Consider the following 25,323-nt stretch of genomic DNA (forward strand, 5'->3'; position numbering starts at 1 on the left):
CCATCCATTGTTGTAAGCATCAAAGCACCGCCTGAAAAGGCTCTCTTAACAACATATGGACCCTCGTAGTTTGGAGTCCACTTGCCCCTAGAATCGGGCACGAAAGATAAGACTTTCTTGAGCACAAGGTAACCTTCTCGGAACACACGAGGCTTGACCTTCTTATCGAATGCTTTCTTCATTCTCTGGTGATATAACTGACCATGACACATGGCAGTTAATCTCTTCTCTTTAATCAAATTCAGCTGGTCGTAACGACTCTGAATCCATTCAGCATCAGTCAACTAGGGACTTTGAGGGTATCAGGCTTCTTTTATTCTTTTTTCTATTTGAAAATTTTTTTCCTGATTTTTGCTTTTATTTTGATTTTTTCACCCTCTTCTCTTTTTTTTTTTTTTTTTTTTTTTTTATTACATTTGTAATGCCCCAGTTTGACTGTTACTGGGTTCTTGAGACGCAGCCGACTGATCTGCTTTTCATGGCTCAAGTGTTCGGGTAATCTCATCAGGAATCCCCTTCAACATCATCTTCCTCTGCTTCGAATACAAGGAATTCAAATTTGGGAGATGGCGTTGGATCATTATGTTCAATGGGTTTAGAAATCCCTGCACAATGATTTTGGTTAATGAAAACTTTAGAATTTAAACAAGCAAACCATTATGTAGATGAAAAATGTTGCTTTTATTCTTGTTTTCATGGGTTTTTTGTGATCACTGATTTCATGAAAAAGCAAAAAGTGAAAACAAATGGAAAAACAAATGTTTAACAATGCATTAATTGAATGAAAACATCATTGTATATATGAGCCAAACAATGTCATCACTTCTCCTTTTGGCATGGGAGAAGGGTTTTAAACAAAGTGAGCATATTTACTCTGATCTATGGATAACTGTAGGAACATCCACAGCGACCCAATTGTGGCAGACACCACCAGGAATAACAAAATTGCTCATATCCTCTGCATCTTCTTCAATGATAGCAGCAGCTTCCTCTTCTACAGACTGATCATCATGGATGAATCCTCCACTCGTGAACAGACCGTGCTCATTATATGCCCCAGAACAAAAGCCAATGCCAGCCCGGGATTTGTTATCTTCCAGCTCAATCACCTTCCCTAAACCAGCAACTGCACCACATTCAATGGCCAGCTTTGCATCCCGGTAGGAAGCGAATGAAGGAGACTTCTTCTCGATAGGTTCATCAATGGATAAAGCTTGGAATGGAGTTCCAACTTCATCCTCAGCATCAATATATGAGAAAGAAGACAGGTGGCTAACCAGGAGAGCCTTTTCTCCCCCTACCACAACCAGTTTTTTACTCTTAACAAACTTCAGCTTCTGGTGTAGGGTGGATGTCACGGCGCCAGCCTCGTGAATCCATGGTCTGCCAAGGAGACAGCTATATGACGGGTGGATGTCCATTACCTGGAAGGTAACCTGGAAATCACTTGGGCCTATCTTGATAGGGAGATCAACTTCCCCAATCACGGTCTTGCGCGACCCATCAAAAGCTTTCACAACAACCCCACTCTGCCTCATAGGAGGACCTTGATATGACAATCTGGAGAGTGTGGATTTCGGCAACACATTAAGAGATGATCCAGTGTCCACCAACACGTTGGACATAGCATCAGATTTGCAGTTCAGAGATAAGTGTAGAGCCATGTTGTGGTCTCTTCCCTCCTCAGGGAGATCAGCGTCACTGAAACTCAAAGTGTTGCAAGCAGTGATGTTTGCAACTATGCTATCAAATTGCTCAATAGTGACGTCGTGATCAACGTACGCCAGGTCCAATACTTTCTGCAGAGCCTCCCTATGGGGTTCTGAATGCATCAACAAAGATAGTATGGAGATTTTGGACGGCGTGTGTAGAAGCTGGTCTACAACGTTGTACTCGCTTTTCTTGATGAGCCTTAGCATCTCATCAGATTCTTCATTCGAAATGCCACTCGGGCCAACTGAAGAAGTAGGAGTCTTTTGTATAGAGGAGGGTCTGGCAACATCAAGTGCCGGATTCTGGATATTAACAGCAGTCCCAACCGGACGCTCAGAAGATTCTGAAGCAACAGGAGCCTTAGCAGGCGCAGAGAATACTCGACCACTCCGGGTCAGGCCGCTCACATCGGCAATATTAGTAACAGCAGTTGATGGCAAAGGCACTTCCACCCCATCCTGCACGGCAACTGGGTTGTACCTGAATGGCACAGCTTTATCAGAAGAATACGGCACGGGGCCGGCAGGTTTAATCACGAGTGAAGGAGAAGTCTTCGGTTTGCTGCCATCATAGCGAATAACAACAGGCTCTGGTAATTTGAACACTGGAGATATGACATTAACCTCAGGTTCATCTTCGTCGACATTGCGATTCTGGAGAATCTCAATGGTTCCTTCGTCTAGTAGCTCTTGCAATTCTCTTCGCACCTGATTGCAACCCAAGCGGTTCACTGAACAGATACGGCACTTATCGTGGTCATGTACCATATGGCTATACTGGCACAGCAAGCGGTGTAGCTCCACCAACGATTGTCGAATATGACTAACATATTTGACTTTGTATTTCCCAGGGCATCCCTGGACCATATTTACAGACTTCCCATGCGAAGGCAATGGGTTCTTGGTAACATTTGGGCCCGAATCTTCGAAGCTCAAAATTCCACATCTCATCAGGTCTTGAACCTTGGTCTTGAGTGGATAACAATTTTCTATATTATGGCCCGGAGCTCCGGAATGATATACACAATGCTGATCTGGTTTGTACCACCATTGTGGATTAGCAGGAATAGCAGGAGGATCCCTGGGAGTTACCAATTTTCTCTCCAACAAGGAGGGATAAAGCTCTGCGTATGACATAGGGATAGGATCGAAGTTGATCCTTTTCCGGTCATAACTCAAATTTGCTTGATTGGTCGTGCTTCCACGAGGCTGGTAGGCCTGTTGCTGTGGGCGTTGCTGTTGCTGATATTGTTGTTGAGGTTGATATTGCTGAGAGTTGTCTTTGAAGACAGGCGCAATATGGGCCACCTGATGCTGATGACCTGCACGGCGTGCTGGTTTCCTCTGAACCGGAGGTTTCCTGGATTTATGGGACTGCACAGCATGTGCTTCCCCATCTTTCTTCTTAGCAAACGAGCCATACCTTTTGCTAGAAGAGCCTTCATCTTTGGCCAAACGTCCTTCACGGACACCCTCTTCAAGTCTCATCCCCATATTCACCATTTCAGTGAAGTCTGAGGGAGCACTAGCCACCATTCGCTCATAATAAAATGAGCTAAGAGTTTTAAGGAAAATCTTAGTCATTTCTTTCTCCTCGAGCGGTGGAGTGATCTGCGCTGCAAGCTCTCGCCACCTCTGGGCGTACTCTTTGAAGGTTTCTTTATCCTTTTGCGACATAGACCTGAGTTGATCTCTGTCAGGCGCCATATCGACGTTATATTTGTATTGTTTGACGAAGGCTTCGCCAAGGTCATTGAAGGATCTGATGTTGGCACTGTCCAGGCTCATATACCAACGGAGCGCAGCACCAGACAAGCTGTCTTGGAAGTAGTGGATCAATAACTGATCGTTGTCGGTCTGAGTCGACATCTTCCTGGCGTACATAACCAGGTGTGCAAGCGGACAGGTGTTCCCCTTATATTTCTCAAAGTCAGGAACTTTGAATTTGATGGGTATTTTGAGTCCAGGAACCAGGCAGAGCTCGGCAGCAGACTTGCCGAATAGGTCCTTACCTCGGAGGGTCTTCAATTCCTTCCTCAGCTCAAGGAATTGGTCATTCATAGCATCCATTTTCTCATTAACGTCTGGACCCTCAGATGGCTCGGAATGATATATGGTTCTTCTACTCTTGGCAAGGTATGCACTACAGGAGGAACAGCAGTAAGGACCGGGCTAGATGCCGGCATGTGAACGAAGGTAGGAGCAGGGATGTCAGGCATGAAACCTGGAGGCATACCCCACGGGTATCCGGCTGGCATGGCGTTGGGCATATACTGAACACTGGCAGCAGGCACAACAGAAGTAGTAATCTCTGAGACAACGGTCCTCTGGACAGGAGTTGCAGGCGGTTGAGCAGGCTGATTCTGAGCAGCAAGAAGTTGCTCCATCAGGGCGCCAAGTCTGGCGACTTCATCTCTCAGTTCACGGTTCTCTTGCTCTAGCTGATCCATTACTCTGGCAGAATTGGCTCGGGTATAATACCGGTGAGTCAGCTTGTCTTCAAAATAAATGAAGAACAGAGTCAGGACAAGAAGACCAGAAACAAGGTACCTGCTTATGCAACATGATGCATGACATGCTTGTGCAGATGCTTTGTTTTATTTTCAAGGAACCCTTTGGGCATTATTTGCAATATTTTGAATATTTAAAGCATTTTGAATTCACATGGAAAATATCTCATTCATTATATTTGAAACAAAGGAGTACAGCATTTTGATTATTACAAAGAGAAAAGGAAAACAACATCCTATGGATCCCTAGGAGCTCTGGATGCTGGAAGACGAGAAGTGCACAACTTCTTGATCTCTCTCTCATAAGCTGCTTCCATATCTGCTTTTGCCTTAGCAAGCTGATCATACTTCCTCTTCCAGAACTTAGAAGACTGAGGAAGCAAAGAAGTCCAAGTATCATTGGGATCATCAATCACTCGATGCTCGAGAAACTCTATCAGAGCATCCTTCTCCTTAAGCTGCTGAAGTAGCTCCTCTCTTTCACGGATCCAAGCACGTGAAAGGTCTTCTTCTCTCAACTCCTCTACACGTTGGATAGGGAGGGTTGAAGGCCCAGCCACATCCAACGGTGTAGGCTTCGGATGGTCGTATGGCATCAGATAAGTGTCAGCTCTCTGTCTGACCCAGGAGGTATAAGGCTCCAAAGCAATACAATTCTTCGGTCCTAACTCGTTCCTACTCTTCTTATGGATACTGCGCCAAGCGCGGACGAATCTGGCTTTCAAGCTTTGGGGATCTTTACCCTCCTGAAAGAATACACCTTCTAACAGAATGTTACGAGGCTTATCCTTTAGGGGGAACCCAAGCTGACGACGTGCAAGTATAGGATTGTAACTGATCCCACCACATGTACCAAGAAGGGGCACATTCGGGAATTCACCACAGGAATCAATAATCATGAACGGTATCGTACACGCGATCATACCAAGAGATATCATTATTGGTGAGAGACATAAGTCTCTGAGACCACCGTAGACAACTCTTATTCTCCTTAAAAGCAAGTGTCTGCGGCAAGTGCGAAATAAACCACTTGTACAGCAACGGCAGACAGCAGACAATAACTCCACCACCCTTCATATTCCTTAGGTGTAGAGAGACATAAGTATCACCCAACAAAGTCGGAACATGATTAAGAACCGAGAAGATCCTAATAGCATTCATGTCCACGAACTTGTCGAAGTTGGGAAATAAAACCAACCCATAGATGAGCAATACAAACAGAGCCTCAAAGGCATCCTCACTCCTGGCTTCTCCATAGAAGGTAGCTTGAGCGACAAGGAACTCGGAAGAAAAACCCTGAATTCCACCTTTGGTAATCAGATTAGCTCTAATCAGGTCTTCATCTATATGCAACAGACTAGCAATCTCCCGAGCAGATGGAATGCTCTCTAGGCCACTGAACGACACCTGATCCAGAATAGGAATCCCAATAAGGTGAGAGTACTCTTCCAAGGTAGGCAACGGCTGAAAGTCCGGAAATAGGAAGCAGCGATACAGCGGATCATAGAACTGAGCAAGGGTGCTCATCAAGCCCTCATCAACCTGGGTGGTCAACAGCGGTAGAAGCTTCCCATATCGAGCCTTGAAACCCAAGGGATCTAGTACATAAGATGTCAGATTCCTTAACTCCTTTACATCAGGCTGTCGGAAACTGTACTTCTTCGTATGCCTCTTTGGTCTTTCCATGTCTGAAAATTTTGCAAATAAACCCTTTTAGGTTCCTTGAAAATTTTCTCTTTTTTTTTTGTTTTGACATGAAATGCGGATGAATGCATGAATGTATGAATGCAACAATCACACTCAAGGATCAAGCAAAGCACACCAAACAAAGTTCATGGGAAAGCTCAACGTATCCCTAATATCAACCATCCATTTTGGTGGATTTAGGTTTTTCACCTTATCGACACCCAAGTTCCATTGATATTAACGGTACATGAACCGGCTCAAACATCCTTAATATCAACCAACCGCTTTGGTGGATTTTAGGTTTTACACCCGATCCGGGATCCATTGATATTAACGATGTTTGAACGACTCCACCATGAATCACGGGTTTGCTGAGAGTCACGAGCATGGAGTCTCGGTTAAGAACCACCCAAAGGGAGTGTACTAGGGTTTAAACCTGCCAGACATGTTCTACCAGAGGTTCCCATAATCATCGTTCCATCTTTCGGATATTATCGGAGGAACGAATACTCGTATTCCAAAAATATTCTCAAGAGAAACTCTTATGAGTGTAGTATCGCGTGACAATCGCATCAGAACTTACATCTGAACGACCTCCGCACTACGTCCTAAAAATGGGCCAAGATGGGTTTGGTAAACTAAGGTCCTTGGCTTCTAAGGCACATGATTGGAAGAATAATGCCTAACCACAAATAACTTGTGTGACATTATTAATCCAACATGACCTCCACCAAGTGAATGGACTCGCAAGTCAACTGGCTAAGGACTACTCCACACCAATCGACAAGACTATGCCATTCTCCTATCCTAGAGTGCACTCGAGTTCGGGTATAGAACTCATCTCACAGAGATCACCAAAGCAAACAACAATTGTATATCAAGCAATTCAAACATTACAATCAATACAGTTATCCCAAATTGTACAAAAATATGTCAAATAACAAATAATAATATATCACACAACAATGGTGAAAAGTAGGCAATACCACCAGGGACAATTTTCGTTATTCCCCAGCAGAGTCGCCACTTTTCTGTAGCGGTGTATTCGTTACTATATGATCTATTGATTAAATCATAAGCAAAGTATACAATAACATAGAGTCGCCACCGCACTTTTATTTATCCTAAGGACTGGTTAAAAAGCGAACAAAAACCTAAGAAGTTTTACACGTAGAAAACTAATGAAAAAGATCAGAGATCGGGGTAAGGGGTAAATTACGCAAAGGGAAGGTGTTAGGCACCCAATGCGTCCTAGGTACTCCTAGGGAGCCCTTTTCACACTTTGTTGTTTGAAAATTATTATTTGTCATGACATAAGTATTGTGCAAACATGATTGGGATGATGAGAAAAGAATGTACAAGTTAGTTATTTTTGTGTTTGGATGGATAACCATTGCCTACGTACCTTCCATCAAAGGTAAGGATCAAAACGCCGTAGTTCGGCTAAAAGATTTCCAAAAGTTAGTGGATTCAATTTTAAAACAAAAGCTCAAAGGTCTTACGTTACCCACGGGAGAAAACTCAACCTTATATAACAACTAGTCCACCATGTGAGAAAAGCTTCAACTTGCTAGAGAGGGGTTAACCCTATAATAAGCAAGGAAGGCTTACAATTCAATCAACTAAGGACAAATAGGTGAGATTGATATCAACCAACTAGGGTAAATCAAACCTATAGCTAATGTATGAAAACTTAACAAACATGGACAAAGCCACAAAATCATTTGAATGGGTGAAGTTATTTGGATTATTTACAAAAAGTCAAAGTATGATTAAAGTCAATTCAAAATGAAGTATTTACAAAAATGAAGTTTGGAAAATCATGGACTTAAGGTCCAAGTCTCTAATTTGGAAAGAGGTGAGAATGTTTGCACAACACTTATTTCAAGTTTTTAAAACATGTGTGAAAAGGATTAGGACATAATGGGATGAATGGAATGGTGGAGTGAATGTAAAACTTCTTAGGAGGGTCCACCTCTTGAAATCATATAGAAGATGATTCAAGTGGGTCCTTAGGAATAGGCTACAAATGAGCAATGAACATGGTAACAGATGAAAGTAAATAAAAGCGGATACTGGATGCCACTCAATGGTCTTATACCTGTCTCCTAAAACAAGTAAGGATATCAGAAGCCACTCCATGGACTTACACTAATCTCCATCAGAATAAAACAAAAAACAAAACAGGGAAGTCAACTGCCAATCTATCTGGACTCATGTTAACCCCCACAGTATGATCCTAGGAAAACAAATGCCACATCACAGGGACTTACAATGAATCCTCACATACAACAACAATGCTCAAACAAAGAGCAAAGAAGATATGAGTGACCAATGAGGTCTTACACTCTATCTCTTCCATGTCATAGGAACAAAAGCCAATCAATATGGACTTACAATTGTCCTCAATGGGAAAACATCAATGTCACAAGGACAAGAGAAATGATCATGCACTAATGGCAAACAAAGATGATAAATGCACAACGGCAATCAAGTAGTCATGTATAAATGAATCAAGTAATCGATCACATAAATTCAAGTAGCACACGCTATAACCATTCAATGAGGCTCAAGCAAAAGGGTTTGACTATGAAAGTCCACTGTAAGAGGTAAATGTCGCTCTTAACCTTGCCATTGAGGGGCTAAGGTGAAGCAGATGAAAGGATATGAGGGGTGTGCCTCATTGCTTCTATCTCAGGTCCGAGAGAGCATGTAAATATAAGAATGTGGGGGAGTTCAGAAAGATGGAACTCTTTCCCCAATTGTTGACTCGATAGATCTTGGGTTAGGATCTCAATGCTACAACCATGTAATGGGAGCAAGGAGAAGACTCACAGAATAGTGGGGGATAGATTGCTTATCCCTACCTTCCACCAATTGCCTCAAATGAGGACTTTTCCTGCTTGGGACAAATATCAACATACACAAGCATTGCCTCTTAAGGAGGACTTCAGACAATTTGCCCAGCCAAATAACGGGCCGGGTCTCCAGACTACATGAAGAAGAAGGTGCAATACCTCAATGCTAATTGCTATTAAGCAAAGCAATGCAAGTTCTTAGAAGAACTAAGCAACTAAGGGTACCTGAAAAAGTCAAATAGAATCAGCAACCCATTCAAAATCAAACAACAATACAAAGAATCAATCAACAAAGTATAATCAAACAACAATGTGCGAGGCACAAGGCTCAAAGCTCAAAGGAGCTATACATCCTACAAAACAGCCACATTAGTTTACAAGTCAAGTAAGATAATCCCAAATGTGAAACAATTCCTTTAATCATTAACTTCTTAACCTGAAAAACCAAAAACAAGTTCAAATGTAAGTGACAAGACCACTAGGACTAGCCTAGGGTCCAAAAGAAGGAAAAATCCTAAAACAGCAACCAATTCATGATCAAAGTCAAGCTATTTCAACAACAAAAGGATCCCAATTGGTCCCCTATCCAAAATATGTACACATCTCAATCTATGCAACATGTAAGGCAAAGTGAGCAATGTTAAACCACATATGAGCAATCAGTAAGATCACATCACAAAAAATATCAAAACAGCATGGAAAATTCCACAAAATTATATCCTAAACAGAGGACATTCAACAAGCTACATGTTAATTTTCATGTCATTTGGACTAGTGGAGCTATGGGAATTAATTCAACATGTCAAAGCATGCAAAAACACAATCAAACGAAGTCACAAAATGTACATTAACTTCAATCCAATGGAAAACAGTGACATTACATAGGAAATGGATGGGACCAAAGCTAAATGAAAGCTTAATGTGTTAGGAACTATCCTACCAAGTTTCATGATCATTGGATAAGGTATGAAGATTTGGCAACATATACACAAAAGGTTACACAAGTAAAGCCCTAAAATGCTAGGCAGCACTCAAAAATTCTAATCAATTAAGAAATGGATTATAAAAATCCACGAAAAAACATATTGAATGTTAACATATCAAATGTGCTACATGCAAAAAATCAAGGCCATAGGCCAAGGGGAAGCATGGCAAAAAAATCAGGGAGCTCAACATATCATTTTGTGTCACATTTCATTACACTCAAGTTCAATAAATCATAGTTAAAAAACCAGAGGTCCAAAAATTACAAATCATATGTCAAAAATTCCAGAAATGTGTCAAGATCCTACATCTAAAATTTCATTTAATTTGGATTATGCATGGTGATTATATAATTAAAATGGCAAAGCATGTGAAATTTGGCACACATCATGAACATCTCTATGGCAATTCAAATTTCTACCAAGCAACATTTTTATTTTTGATTCTATAAAAAAGTAGAGAAAAAAAGAAGATTAACAAAAAAAGTCTTGATTTATTTGGATTATTATTGAATTTTTTATGAATTTTTTTAAGTTGTTAAATATTTATTGAATAATTATTGGATTTAATATGGATTTATTTAATTAATTTATGAAAGAATGGCAAAACTGTAATTATTAACTCCGCAGCCAAAACGCTGCGTTCCGTTTAGATGAGGTGGCGCCGCTGGATTGGTTCTGGCAATGGAAAACACGAAATTGAAGCGGAAACCGGGCAATGAAGGATCAACCGTGCGAATTCTGCAGGAAATCTCAAGAACACGAGCGTGTTCTTCATGTTCGTCCACTCCAGATGAGGTTATGGCCAAATCTTGACGAAAATGCATAATCCATATACCGATCGAACCGGCTTCAACTCAGGATTGTGAATACGCAAATGATTTCGTCCAACAATTAATACACAATGCGAATCGAACGAAAGAGCGAAATGCATCTAAACTTCAATTGAAGATAACTCAGCCAACTCGTAATGAAATTTCAATCTACAAATTGATATGTAATCTACAAACAGCACTCTATCAAATCCCTAACAATATTGGAGCGATTATGAGATGCGATTCCAACCTTTCTTGGAGTTGCAGTAGCGGATTTCGCGATTTCGAGCTTCGATTCAGCAGAACAGATTGAGCATGATGATCAAGAAGACGCGTAGTGCTGTTCTGATAGCTCGAAGGTGCCCGGATCAAACGATTTCGTGACCTGTTGTGGAAGAACACAGATTTTGCAACAGCTTGATTCAATCACCAATTGGCTTCGTTCTTCCTCAACAGAAGCTACACAATACCTGCAAAATGTAAATCAGCAGAAAAATTGCACAAAGAATGGGAAGATCTTGATGAAGTTGAGCAAAAGTGTTATGAGAAATTTGAGAAAGAATGAGAGAAAATTGAGATTTTGGTTTTTGATTTCTGAGTTGTGATTGTGAAAAGTGATTAGTCTCAAATTCTGTTATGGATTATCTATATATATGGAGCACTAATTCAAGTATAATTATGATTAAGCCAAAATAGTGATTAGTGAGAAATGGCTTATGTGCATTTTGGCTCTTTAAGCCCTTGGAATTGTTAGAAGCATGACAGCAGGAATTTTTCACTTTCAACAAGTTGTAAATACCATTTGGAAGCTGATTGCATAGGTCTCAATTCCAAATTCCTCATATTTTGCATTTTCACCATGTGATGGCTTATGTGTCCATTTTTTCCAATTCATTTTCAAAACCAATTCTCAAACCACAAGGCCTAGGCATGTTATGAATATTCCAACAATTTTCAAATACCATTTATGAAGTGTAGAAAAAATCCCCACTCAAAAATTCCAATTATTTCACAAGTTGGACGATTTTGCCCCTGGTTCATTTAACAGTCCAGTTGAAATTTGACCTTTTGCATTGAGCAATTTTGAAGAAATCCAATTATGCACCATTGAAGTACATATTAAATGGAGTTTGTGCATATAAAGAACTTGCAATTTGGACAATCCATGTGGAAGTTATGGCCTCCTGATTACGGGTCTTTTTTGAAATTCACTGAGCCATATCTTGCAAACCATAAATGGGATTTTTGAGTTCTTGGACTTTTTGGAAAGGTGAGATCAAGATATTCAACTTTCATGTTGGACACATTTTGATTTGAAGCTTGTATGATGAAGTTATTTTGAGGAGCAAAACTTTCCATTTTGGGCAGCTGAAATTACAGGTCCACTTGCCATTTTGGGAAATTTTCTGTTTGACTTCAATTCCTTCAGCCTTGGTCTTTGAAATGCCAAATGAAGTTTATATAGACATGAATGAGACTTTTCCAATCAATTCCAATCATCAAATCACTGATTAAATCCACAGTTGACCACAGTTGACTTCTGTTGACTTTTGGTTGACTGGGCCATATTCTGATGAATTCCAAGCCTCTTTCAAATGAGATCTTGATTCCAAATGATACCACAAGTTATATGAACTCTTAATGAATGATCATGGTGTCCAAATTCTTCAAGAATGGTCACCATCCACTGCTCAATGCCTGATTTAACTGCTTTGACCTGGCTAGCTTCAGCTGCAAGCAACATGGTTAGATGACAATATTTTTGTACTTTTGGTTAGTAAACATATGAAAAGCAATGATATACAAATGCAATACATGCTTGGTGATCAAGAACCACACTCACAAGGTATCCCACCCACTAAGAGGGCAGCTAAGGTATGCAATGATCCTTGAGGCCATGATGTGATATGACATGGGCCATGAGGGATCTTAGGGCCAAAATTGGGGTCTTACAGTGTGATATATTTTGTTTGTGTATACTTTGCTTGTTTGTGTGGTCTTTGACCATTAATGTACATAATAATAACAAAATCCCTAAAAAACTTTTGAGTGGACTGTTGGAATGATCTTGGACAAAAGGACTTAGAATCTAGGCAACCTTCCTATGCTAATGGACTTGGCCAATGCCAACTTGTTGAAGAACCAAGTGCTTGCAATTTGAACTTCATCTGATACATCATTCAAGACATCTCTAAGTTCACCTGCAACATGATCATTGTGAAACTGTTATTTTGAACATGTGACTTATGGAGTTCATCTGTTACATGGGTTATTTTGAAGAAGATCATGGAATGGATAAGCTTGGATGTGGCCATGTTTATTTGATGCATTTCTCTTCAAGATAATATAATTGTGCATTTGTGTATTGCTTGATTCTAAAAGTCCAATGGAATTCTGGGTTTCTATTGACATTCTTGTCTATTGGATTGCTACCCACTTGGTCAGATCTTTTCAACTCTAAACTTTTAATTTTGTGCATAGGATAGTCTCTTCATATTCTCCCCATTTCTTTAATTTCAAAATCTCTCCCTCCATTTTTCAAAATCTTCTTTGTGTGAACTACTTTTGTTCTAAACTTTGACCATTTTTGTGTGCAAAAAAGATAGAAACTTTGGCCTTATGCCATTGCATTTTCAAACTTCTTTTCTTAAATCAAACTTGTAAAGAAACTTAACTATACTTGACTTAAACTTTCAAAAAGCCAAAAAGAACTAACTCATTCAAACCATTTTAGGCCTTTGTGCCTTTCAAACATAAATTTTGTTAAAATCAATGCATCCATTTTGAAATTTGTATCACGAACTACGAGGTTTTGATCCCTCATTTTTATGTTGGTATGTAGGCACAAGATCAAAGGTCTTGTCAAACACAAAAGTATAATTAATGAATTCTTCTCTCATCCCCCCATTCTATTTGTTTGTAAACATCACTTTGTACAAAATACATATGCACACAAAAAGGGCTCCCTAGGAGTACCTAGGACACTTTGGGTGCTAACACTTTCCCTCTGTGTAACCAACCCCCTTACCTGTGATCTCTGACTTTTTATTAGTTTTGATTTGAAAACTTCTTACTTCAGAGTTTTGTTCGTACTTTTTACCCTTTTCCATTGGAAACAATAAAAGCGCGGTGGCGACTCTTGCTATTTGATTTCTAGCTTGTCAATAGCTTGATGATCATGAATTTCCCGCTACACTTACATCTTGCTCATGCGTTGTTTTATGAAATGTAGTAAATCCAAAAGAAACAACAGGCCAGGTATGAATAAGGATGTTGTTGAGTTTGTGTATTCTTATTTGATTTGTTAGAAGTCAAATATCGAGCATCAGAAATTGTATGTATTCATACAACCCTTGAGTATTCCTGGATGGAAGTGGGACATAATCTCTACGGACTTTTTGGTGGTTTTCCAAAGACCGTGAAAGGAAACAATTCGATTTGGGTTATGGTGGATAGGTTGACTAAGTCCTCTCATTTTTTTCTGATAAGATCAGTTACCGGTTGCATAAGTTAGAAGACATCTACATCATCGAGGTTGTAAGGTTGCATCGTATTCGTTCGAGTATTGTGTCAGATAGAGATCCAAGGTTCACGTCAAGGGTTTTGGAGATTTTGCAAGAATCCTTGGGAACCAAGTTGAGGTTGAGTTTTTCTTATCATCAACAAATGGATGGTCAGACAGAAAGGACTATCCAATCTTTGGAAAATTTGTCGAGAGCTTGTGTTTTGGAGCAAGGGGTAATTGGGACAGTTACTTGTCACTGATTGACTTCACCTATAACAACAATTTCCATTCAAGTATTGGAATGGAGCCTTTTGAAGCTTTGTATTATAGAAGGTGTATGACACATCTATGTTGGTATGAGTCAGGTGCAAGTGTTGTGCTTGGACCAGAGATTGTTCAGGAAACTACTGAAAAGTTTAAGATGATTCAGGAGAAGATGAAGGTGTCGTAGAGAAGATAGAAGAGTTATCATGATAAGAAAAGGAAGGCACTTGAGTTCCAAGAGGGAAATCATGTGATCTTGAGGGTCACTCTGGTGACTGATCTTAGTCGGGCGTTGAAGTCTCGAAAGCTCACGCCTCTTTTTATTGGTCTTTTTATTGTAACACTTTGATTTTTCATTTATTTTTATTATATTTGAAGTAGGAGAGTTTTTAAATTGAATTCTTTGCTAGTTTGATTTTTTTGGGAGTGAGTAGAATTATTATCAGTTTATTTAATTAAAATAATGGAGAATTAAGAAATATTATGGTTTTTGGAGGAAATATAATTGTGGATTAATTTAAGGAAAAAGGTGAAAATTGAGAGAGTTGGGGGAATTTTTTGAGATAATTAAAAATAAAAATAAAATTAAGTTTTTAATTGTTTTAATAGAAAATATTGGGATAAAAATGGGAGTACATGAGAAGTTTTGGAAAAAGTGAGATGTGGAGAGGAAAAGGCAACCCTAGCTAGAAGAAACTTCGAAATAGAGGTAAGGGGCGACTATTCATGTATGGGAGTATTTTGCATAAAGGATAGAGAGGGATCCTTACCCATTTCCTTGTTCATTTTCCCTTCCTCTATTGATGAGGTTTTGGACCTTGAGATGGTTCTGGAAACCTCTCTAGATCATTGTGTTGTGATGCTGATTTCATATTGTATTAATTACTGAATTTCGTGTGAATTTGATATGTGAAAGTTCTGAGTAGTGTTGTTCATGTTTAAGGGTTTTGAGATTATGAGCATAATGATGATTTTGTGATGAATTGATGTTAATATGCCAAAACTATGTGGTAATTGATGTGTTGAATGTTATATGAGTAAGTGGGATTACTCATGTTCAAAACTGAATTGGGGTAGGTCTAGGTTGGAGAAATTGAAATTTGGAGTGAATTTTCCATGAAAACGTAGCAGAAAAATGATGTAGACTGCTTTGATTCGAATCAAAGTTTCAACATGATTCAAATCACGGGTCAAAATCCAGAGCAGAAAATCGCTGGAACCACTTTTGATTCGAATCAAAATTTTAACCTGATTCGAATCAGAAACCAAATTTTAGAAAGAAAAGTCTTATGGATGATTTGATTTGAATAAGGAAAATAACATGATTCGTATCAGACAAGTCCGATTTTATTCAGATTCTGTTTTCGTCATAACTTGAGTTTCGTGACTCAGCTTGACGCTCGGTTTGAAACGTAAGGAAGCTAACACGTAAGACCACCATATTGTTAGGTTTTGGGAGGTTAAATATGTATAGGATAACTTGAATGAAATGTTTCCTTGTGGTGTTTATAAAATGAGTGAATTATTGAGTCATTTGACATGATTCTGAGTCAAGTTGATGAGTAGTTGAGTTGAGGTTAGGGTACGCCTTGTGAATCTTAATTCCTGAATGAAACATGAGAGAGTCATTAGTGAGATCTGTTGAGTCGTGATCCGATCCTATTGAATGTTGATGATTATGCAATGTTATTTTCTTACACTATTGGTGAGCTTTGTTGAGTAATAATGTTGTGTTATAATTATATATTATGTCGAGTTATATTGAGATGTGTAGTCTAAATAGGGACTACAATGATGACCTTATATTGGAGATGGTGTGGGTCCATAGAAGAATCGGTGACGATTTGTGCATTGATTTTGTTTTTGTTGCATTTTATACATCACTTATATTGGAGATATGTGTATGTACCTAGGTCCATAGACAAGTTGCTGGTTCAGAATAGGGGACCATTCATGAGTCTAGGTTCAGAGAGGAACCATGTTCATAGAGGAATCATCGGTGAATGGATGAATCAATAACATAACTCAGATATCCAAATTTTGTACCACATGCATTGGAGTAGAAAAGTTGATACATTGCATACATATCTACATTGCGATTGCGTAACTGTTATGAATGATTCATATGACTGATGATTATTATGAATTATGTTATCCTTTGTTGTATTTTGCACCACTAACATTAATGAATGTATTCTCACCCCATGTTTTTTGTGGTGTCCTATACATTTGTGGTACAGATACTCAGGTAGAGGGGATCTAAATGGTGTTGAGATGGAGGATGGCGTAGAGGCCTTCTTCACTATTTTAGTTTTTTTCGAGTTATTTTAGTTGTCGCCCTAATATGTAAAATTGGGATGAATTAATTTGTTATGTTTGTGCTTTGGGAGTTTTGATTTATTTTATGAAGTATTTTGTGTTTTGTAACACCCCGATAAAAATAAGATAATTATTTAATTTAAGTTAATATTATATTTATTAATTTAATTAAATAATTGAAATTTTTGGATTATTATTATTATTATTATTATTATTGGAATAATAATTATTGGAAAATATATAAGTTGGAAATAAGGAAAAAGAGTTTCATTTTTGGTAAAAAGAGTTTTCACGTGAAAACAGAGAAGCGGCTCAAAAAGAGGAAAAGGGCAAAGAGGCAGAGCAAGAGGAAGAAGGTTGGAGAAGAGAAGAGCTTGAGGCTAAAGGATTACCGGATTAACTCAGGTAAGGGGGGTTTATCGTCGTTTAATGGGTATTATGGATTAACATGTAATGGGTAGTGATAAGCCGTTGATTTGACCCTAATTGGATTATGAATGTTGAAAAATTGTGATGAATAGATGATGTGAAAACTGTAATTGAATCTGTATTTGTGTGAGTTGTGATTTCCCGAACGTATAGCTTTTTACGGAATCGGAATCGGAGGTCCGGAAGTTCTCCAACGGCGGAAAATGCGGAGAATTCTGCATTCTGCTTCGTGTTAGCGCAGGAACAGCTTTCTGTCTTGCGTTAACCGGTTAACCCAGGGTGTTAACCGGTTAACACTGTTATGAACTGTGAAAATATTGCTGTTTTGCTTGCGTTAACCGGTTAACCCAGGGCGTTAACCGGTTAACACTGTTGTGATTTCTGAGAAATTGCTGTTCTGTCTGCGTTAACCGGTTAACCCAGGGCGTTAACCGGTTAACACTGTTGAGTTTTGCCAGAAAGCGTGTTCTGTGTTGTGTTAACCGGTTAACCCAGGGCGTTAACCGGTTAACACTGTTGGAAAAGTGAAAAATTGATATTTTAATGTTGTGAACATAATTGGTGATTGGCCTATATCGGTGTGTGATATATTAGGGATTATTTCTCGTTGTTTTGAGTAGGATAGGTATTAGTAGAGTATGCTAATACTGTGACTGAATTATTTGGCATGACATGATATAATTATGTGATAAATATGCTGATGATGTGTGAAAATATGCATAATGTTGTGAATGTATATATTATGTATGTAATTGTGGATGGACTGTTTTATGGCTTAGAGTGTGAGCATATGTCCATTGTGGATTGTTGTTGATGTTGCATGCTAGGTGATTTGGCATAGCATAATGTGGCCTTTATGGTGGTAGCTAATTCCCATGGTGAGGAATTAGTGATGTTAGTCATTTTGGACTGTTGTTGATGTTTGCATGCTAGGTGATTAGCGTGCATAGCATGGCCCGTGGGGTGGTAGCTAATTCCCATGGTGAGGAATTAGTGATGTGAGTCACTAGGTCTCAAATGAGTGGGACTAGTGAGCTTGGTAGCCGTACCTGGATTTGGTCGGTGAAGTTGAACTATATGTTCACGAATAGTCGGTACCGCATGCATGGAGTCTCATTGCATAATGTATGTATGGCGTATAATATGAATGGATGTATTCCAATATTATACGTGTGTTTGTGTTGGCATTGAGTATGAGTATGAATTGTGTTGGTATTGAGTATGATATTTGAGTTGATGTGCCGTTACTGAATGTGTGATATGATTAGGGTGATTAATGTGTTATTTACTTAGCATTACATGATATTTTATAATGCTTTTTATATCGATTGAGGAACTCACCCTTACAACTATTTTTCAGGTAACGAGCAGTGATTGAGTAGAAGCTAGTGCTTGGAGTCTAGTGTAGTCTCCTTAGTGGGTCATGCTCTGATAGATGTAACATTCGGGACGGGATGTTTTACCTTGTTGAATAATTTTACATGTAATGAGTTACATGTTTTGCATGATTGATTTGATTTCTATCCGCTGCGTATTATGCAAATGCTTTATGTTTTGAATTAATAAAAGAGCATGACAGTTATTTGGTGAATGGTGTGAAATGATTGTGTGACACCCTTAATTGCATAATTACTCTGATTGATATATATTGCTATTTTAATTAAATATTTGGGGTATTTTAGAAGGGTGTTACATTAGTGGTATCAGAGCATAGTCGGTCGAGTCGAGTCGTAATTATTCTGTTTCCCTGTATGTTACACCAATCATCATTCATGTTTTGGCCTATGTTCTGAAGTTGGTTCCATAGGTTGTGTCTTCCTTCTTCTCCCGACCTTGCATAGACTGGAGTAAAGTACTAGGATTATCCGCTTGGAAGGTTGATTCTAGTATGCATAAATTGAAAATGCTTGCAGACAATATCGATTTTAATTTTCTCATATTTCTATTTCATAGCTATGTTGACCAAATAACCCATTGTTTATGAAAATTCATCCCCATCAAGTCCTAGAAGACAAAACTTCTTACATAGCTTCCCAGGGCATGTTCTCCAATATGATAAACACATTAGACTTGATCATTCGAATATAGTTTTTGCAAACTCTAAGAAACTCATTACCTGCTGCTCCATGAAAGTTCCATATGAAAATATTTCTTTGGTCCCCAATTATTCCAAACTTTTCATAATTAGTTTGACCCCTTGAAGGTGCATCGGGTCTCAGTGACCTTCTCAAATGGTACGTCAAGATCCTCATCGTGAATGGATTCCATCTGCAGAGTAGAAATAGGCATATCCATAAAACAGGTGATGTCATTCATGCTTTTGTGTCCTTATAAGGTCCCTGCTCCTTGAGCTCTCAGCGTCTTTGGCCTCAATTCTTCCAACTAATGGTCTTGATTTTTCTCTTGATAAACAGTAATATCTCTTTTGTTGGGTGTTTCTTCCATCTGGAGCCCCTTGACCAGGTGTTCCACTTGATTCATTTTAGTAATTTTTCAATGGTTTTCTTTCCTTCCCGGGTGTTTCTTTTCTAGTTCTTCTCCTTTGTTATACCTCGCGACATAATTTTCAATCTCTTATGAGTATCCATTTTTTTGCTTTTCATTTTTCGTCCCTTGTCATATTTCTTAGCTTCTTCCTTGTTTATCTCACCCCTTCGCTCACCCATAATGCTTAACTCTATGCATTTAATGTGTGACATGGATGTTATCTTCCTATCCCTTTTCTCTGCTTCTTTTGTTTCTATCATTTGAACTTCGTTCAGAGCTACAAACCTCAACCCTCCTTTGTTTTTTGTTTCTTGTTCCATTATCGGCGTTTACTCCTAGAGGAGATCTGAGTTCTCCTAGTACCTTATTTCTTCTATTTCTTTTAGGTTTCTACACTACTGTCCACGACCTTATAACTTTTTTTTTGCTTATCTTCTTGTAATTTTTCTTAATTTCTTTCTCCATATTTCTTCAACCCCCCCCCCTACTCCAAACAAGATGCTACATAATGCACATATCTTCCATAGTCGAGATAGAGGAGGTGTAACCCTTCATATTCAACTTTATAATGTTTCCCTTTGATTGAGAACATTGCAAGGAGGATATTTCCCAAGTTAACCTGAACACAAAGTCAAACATATTTCTCCCGCTCTCTCGATAGCGTGGTCTTGTCGAATTTAATTGTTTTCCCGATGCGATTTCTAATGAACGTAAGCACCCGATAGTCATAGTATTTTATGGGGAGCCCAGAAATTTGCACGCCAATTGCTTGATATAATCCGATTTGAGGAGAAAATTAACGCATCATTCTCTGACTGCGAGGTAGTGATCGTAAATCATCGACGGTTCTTCCATGATGGCGAAAGTGTAATTCTCTTCACTTGTGAATGTGACGAGGTAGAATTCTTACCCTAAATCAATGATATGCATTCGATCCCACATTTGATTCAATTGATTTTCTAACACCTTGTACCCTATCTTTCGTCCAAACATTTTGACAATGACCATTTTTTTCTAAGAATTTGAGTATTTGTGTTCCTCCATTTCAAAGAAAATGAATCAAGAGCATTCATAATCACCCACCTTTCTTTTACATATTTTATTTCCTTAAAATATGAAAGAGACACTTCTTAAAATTTTCTTTTATAAATTATGAATATAAAAACAAAAACTACATTACACAATTAATGCTCCTTTTCTCTTATTACAAATATTTTATTATAATATTCTTTAATAGTTATTCTAATATACAAACAAAATATAAATTTTTACTTATTTATTACATCTTAATCTATATAACTAATCTATCTTATACAAAATTTATTTTATTATTAAAATTTATTCAAACAAATATTTAATTTTCAAAATTCAAATAAAATACTTGTAATTGGATGTCGGGCTCATAAAACAAAATAAAAAATCTAATCTATGTCGGTATGCATCAAAATCAAGAAACACAACTTTTCTGTCAAAAAAATAATTAGACATACCATGGTGTGACATGTGTCACCGACCAGATAGATATATTATTGTTTATAAACATTCACAAGTGGGTTCTACTGTTCTAGTGGTATACATTGGGCAAAGAACCTTTCTTTTATTTTTCTATTTATTAACCTTATTTTTAAAAATAATTATTTTGTCTATCCATCTTTTAAAGTTCAATATTTAAAAATAAAGTATGTAATGAGTTAAACAAATGAGATAATTAATGATCCTTAATTAAACATGACAAGTTTCTTAATGAATCCGATACCATGTTTTCTCCTTTCTTCTTTCTCACGTGGTCACGTTCCCATCAATGCAATGAAACTAGGTTTACCAAATAAAATAATTAAATAAAAATATAAAGTAATATATATATATATATATATATATATATATATATATATATATATATATATATATATATATATATATATATATATATATATATATATATATATATATATATATAAGATGTAACTACCTGTTTATTTCATGTACCTACCAACGTTGTTTCTTTTCTTAACTCTAACGTTTTACTTTACTTTGTCTCTCAACCTTCCATCCCTAACCCTTAGTTTTCTCTCATTTTCCTTGACACTAAAATATGAGCAAGTTGTGGATTTTTATCACCCAAGTTAATTCCATTGCTGGGTATATATATACAAAATCTTCAATTTTTTTCATTTGTTATTTTACTATATATTACTGATTAATGTATTTTATTTTTGCAGGCCGGTGTTGATGTTATTATATCCTTTGTAAGTATAAGTTTCAACTATATTATTAATTTACATAAACTTTGATTAATAAATTTTTAATTTATATCATTATAGGTATGCTTCTGTTGTTGCTATAGAGAGCACATCTAAGGTAGATGATGAACAATGGCTTGCTTATTGGATTATTTATTCGTTTCTCACTCTTATGGAAATGGTTCTTGCGTCTCTCTTAGAGTGGTAAGATTTTTAATATTTTATATAGTATGAATCAATAAAAAAAATTAATTAATAGTTTGGTAAATTAATTTTGATATATATAAATTAAATTTTATAGGGTACCAATTTATTATACTGCGAAAGTATTTCTGGTGGCATGGCTAGTTTTGCCGCAGTTCAAAGGTGCTGCTTTTTTGTATGAAAGATTTGCGAGACCACACATTCGAAAATACATCACCTCTAAGAAAGTGAGTTTATGATTTTTGTTTATTTATTTATTTAGTTTTTTGATTGATTCGATTTCTGATGAGACCTATGATGGTGAGGGAACAGGTGAATGAGTGATGATTATTCTTGAGGCATGAATTGAAGATGATGGAAGGACGGTGATGATATCGCTAAGGGATGAGTTATGGTTGATGACTGAGTTAATTAGATAGTTATGAAGTAATTAATACTAATTGGGTTTGTTTTGGTTTATGATGTATGGCTTTTGCCACAGTTTTAAATTCTGGCATTGTTGTTTCACACAAGAATATTAAGTAAAGTTAATTACTATTTCGTTCTTATGTGTTGTTGTATTAATAATAAAGTGTGCATTAAATAACGTAGGAGAGTTTCTAAAGAGAACTAGGAGGTCAAAAAGTGGGTGAACCCACTAGATATGAATCGGTCCCATAATTAAAACTTAGGTTGCTTTCAAGTTTGCCAAAAATGCAAGTGAAACCTATTTTTGTTGTCATATAGGTTGGTGCTTTGTAGAATAAATACTTTTTGTGTATGTTTGAATTCAAAGGGAATTCAGTAAAGTAGGGTTACTTGCTTTTGTGTTTGTTTGTGAAATGTGGTTTGAGTTTAGATGGTTAGGAGTTCAATTGTCTCTTCTTAGAAACTTTAGTTTAGTTTTTCAGATTTCCCTTGGTCCTAAAGCCAATAAATATGAAAGAGATGGATAATAAGGGTGTTTTATTTGACCTGTACCTGATTTCTTAGCAGATTCCCCTAGGACCTCTCTCTTTAATAATGTTTTAAAATTTGAATTGGTGATCAAATCGGTCAAGATATTAGGTCACTGAATTTTTGATCAGATCAATGAGTCACTGGTAGCTATATAGTTCTTCATCCAATATAAAAAAAAAATCTTAATTGACATTAAATTATAATTATAAAGTCTTTAAAAAAAAATTATATATAATTTAAACAAATTATGAATATACAGGTAGAATCAAATTCAAAAAATTCAATAATTAAATTCATATAAAGTACAAATCAAAAAGGCGGTAACAAAAAATTAATTACTACTATATAGTCATAATCACATCCAAAATCATCTTAAAAATAAAATAATGAGCCTTAAATATTTAACAAAATTATCAAATCAAATGACTAATTCTAAATGCAAAGAAAAATATAATATTAAAATTGAATAAAGATAATAATAATGCAAATGAAAGTAGTGAATTGAACTATAATAATAAAATTAAATAACAAAAACTAGAGCTACAACAAGGAAGGAGATTGAATATGAGTTTGAGGTAGATTAGAGGATGAGAGGTAGATTCTTGATATACTGAAAATTTCAATTTTGAACTTTCTTTTAAATCCTAATTTTGTCCAAATATATGATCTTATAGTTGATTTTTTTCTCACATCGTCAGCATATTGTGGCTCCCTCATTTCACAATGATTTGAGATTTTATTTCCTTTTGAGGATAAGGTTCCTATCTTACAAGATTTCAAATGGAGAGAAACTAATTAAACTTTCAAGTTTTTTCTTAAACTACAAGAAAGTTCTCTATTCAATGCAAGTTTCCTTTGGCACATAAGCATCCATAAGGCCAGTTGATTTCTCCATAATGCTACATCTTCTCCATATGCCTTCTTTCATCAATGTCATCATTCCGGATTCAATCATAATTAAAAACCTGCTATGTAGAAAGAAAAACAGTTATGTCATTGCAATTTGTTGTAAAGAAATTCAAGTTATACTTGTACATATTGGATAGGCATTTCATACATGACATATTACTTAAGTTCATTCATTCACAATATACTGCACTACATATATAACAGTCATGAAACAAATCCCATTCAAATCATGTTTTGCATTGAGATTTGGTACCAATTGAAAATTTTCCCACTCCCTAAATTTTCTCTAACCTCTCACACATACTGATTTTTGTTCCGTTCATTATATAACTACATATTTTCATTTAGAAGGAGACGAAAAATAGACCAACCCTAGTTCTCATTCTGCAAAACTCAATCCATAGATTCACTAAAGCTCATCCAGAGCCTTCTTAGAATTTCAAACCAAAATTCTGATAAAGGTGAGCTAAAGCCTCACGGCCTATTCAATTCACTCACGACACAATCAACTCAACAAAACAGATAACAATCATAACAAGCAAATCCAGGGAGAAATAGAAGAAGAAGTCAAAAGAGAATAGAAGCAAGGAGAAAGAATTCGTACCCAAATCGGAGCCATCACTAGTACATTTGTTAGAATCGCATATTCCGACCTCCACCCTTTCTTTAATATTCGTGCATTTTCTTCACGATTACATGTTGTTGTAGTAATTGCCAATGTTTCCCCTATAATATTTATTCTCGATTGTTGTAGTGAAATTTCTGAAAAATTATGCAGGGGTGTTTCTGTTAAAATATCAAATTGCTGAACGTTGACACAATAAGGATCATAATCACTAACATATCTGTTTACCATGTGAGTACGGATAAAGAGTTTAATGTGATTGCTCCTGAATGAAAAAGAATAAAAAATGGGATGAGCAAGTTAGGCTGAGGTATAATAACATGATACAAATTGGTTTGTATAGGAAGGAGACTTACGACCGCAAATGCGGTATGTGTTACTACGATACCCTTAGTTTGTGAATTAGTACCTATAGACGCAACCTTAATTGAATTAGATTCTTAGGCCTAGAATAATTGCTTGTGTGTTGCTATTTTTCTTCATATGCTCATAAATGTTTGCTTGAGGACAAACAATGGTTTAAGTGTAGGAGATTTTGATAACACCGAAACACACTACGTATTTGACTCGGATTGCACATGTTTTACCGTCATTTTCTTATCATTTCTACTATTATGCTGATACTTTTCCTTGTTTTCAGGTACATAGCTTAGAAAAGCCCTTGCTCGAAGAAACGAAGCAAAATAGAGGAAAATAGAGAAAAATGAGTAAATTGTACACATGGCGTTCGCCATAGAAGTAGCCACGAGGAAGATGATGTGTCCCACGTCCCTACGATCACAAAGATTGGGTCCGGTCAATTTGGAAACATGTCAGTCGCAATCCCTACATGGCGGTC

At 37.1% G+C, this 25,323-nt stretch overlaps 1 protein-coding gene across 1 annotated transcript; it reads left to right on the top strand.

The window, feature by feature from the left end:
* Positions 1-21,520: 21,520 nt before the first annotated feature.
* LOC127106661 (HVA22-like protein e) lies at positions 21,521-22,560 on the top strand. The gene is made up of 5 exons (XM_051043970.1): positions 21,521-21,707; positions 21,788-21,814; positions 21,890-22,012; positions 22,110-22,239; positions 22,325-22,560. The coding sequence occupies exons 1-5, from the start codon at positions 21,661-21,663 to the stop codon at positions 22,334-22,336; spliced, it is 339 nt and encodes a 112-aa protein (XP_050899927.1). The 5' UTR covers positions 21,521-21,660; the 3' UTR covers positions 22,337-22,560.
* The last annotated feature ends 2,763 nt before the right edge of the window (positions 22,561-25,323 follow it).

This window comes from Lathyrus oleraceus, chromosome 7 (assembly GCF_024323335.1).
Source record: "Lathyrus oleraceus cultivar Zhongwan6 chromosome 7, CAAS_Psat_ZW6_1.0, whole genome shotgun sequence".
NCBI lineage: Eukaryota > Viridiplantae > Streptophyta > Magnoliopsida > Fabales > Fabaceae > Lathyrus > Lathyrus oleraceus.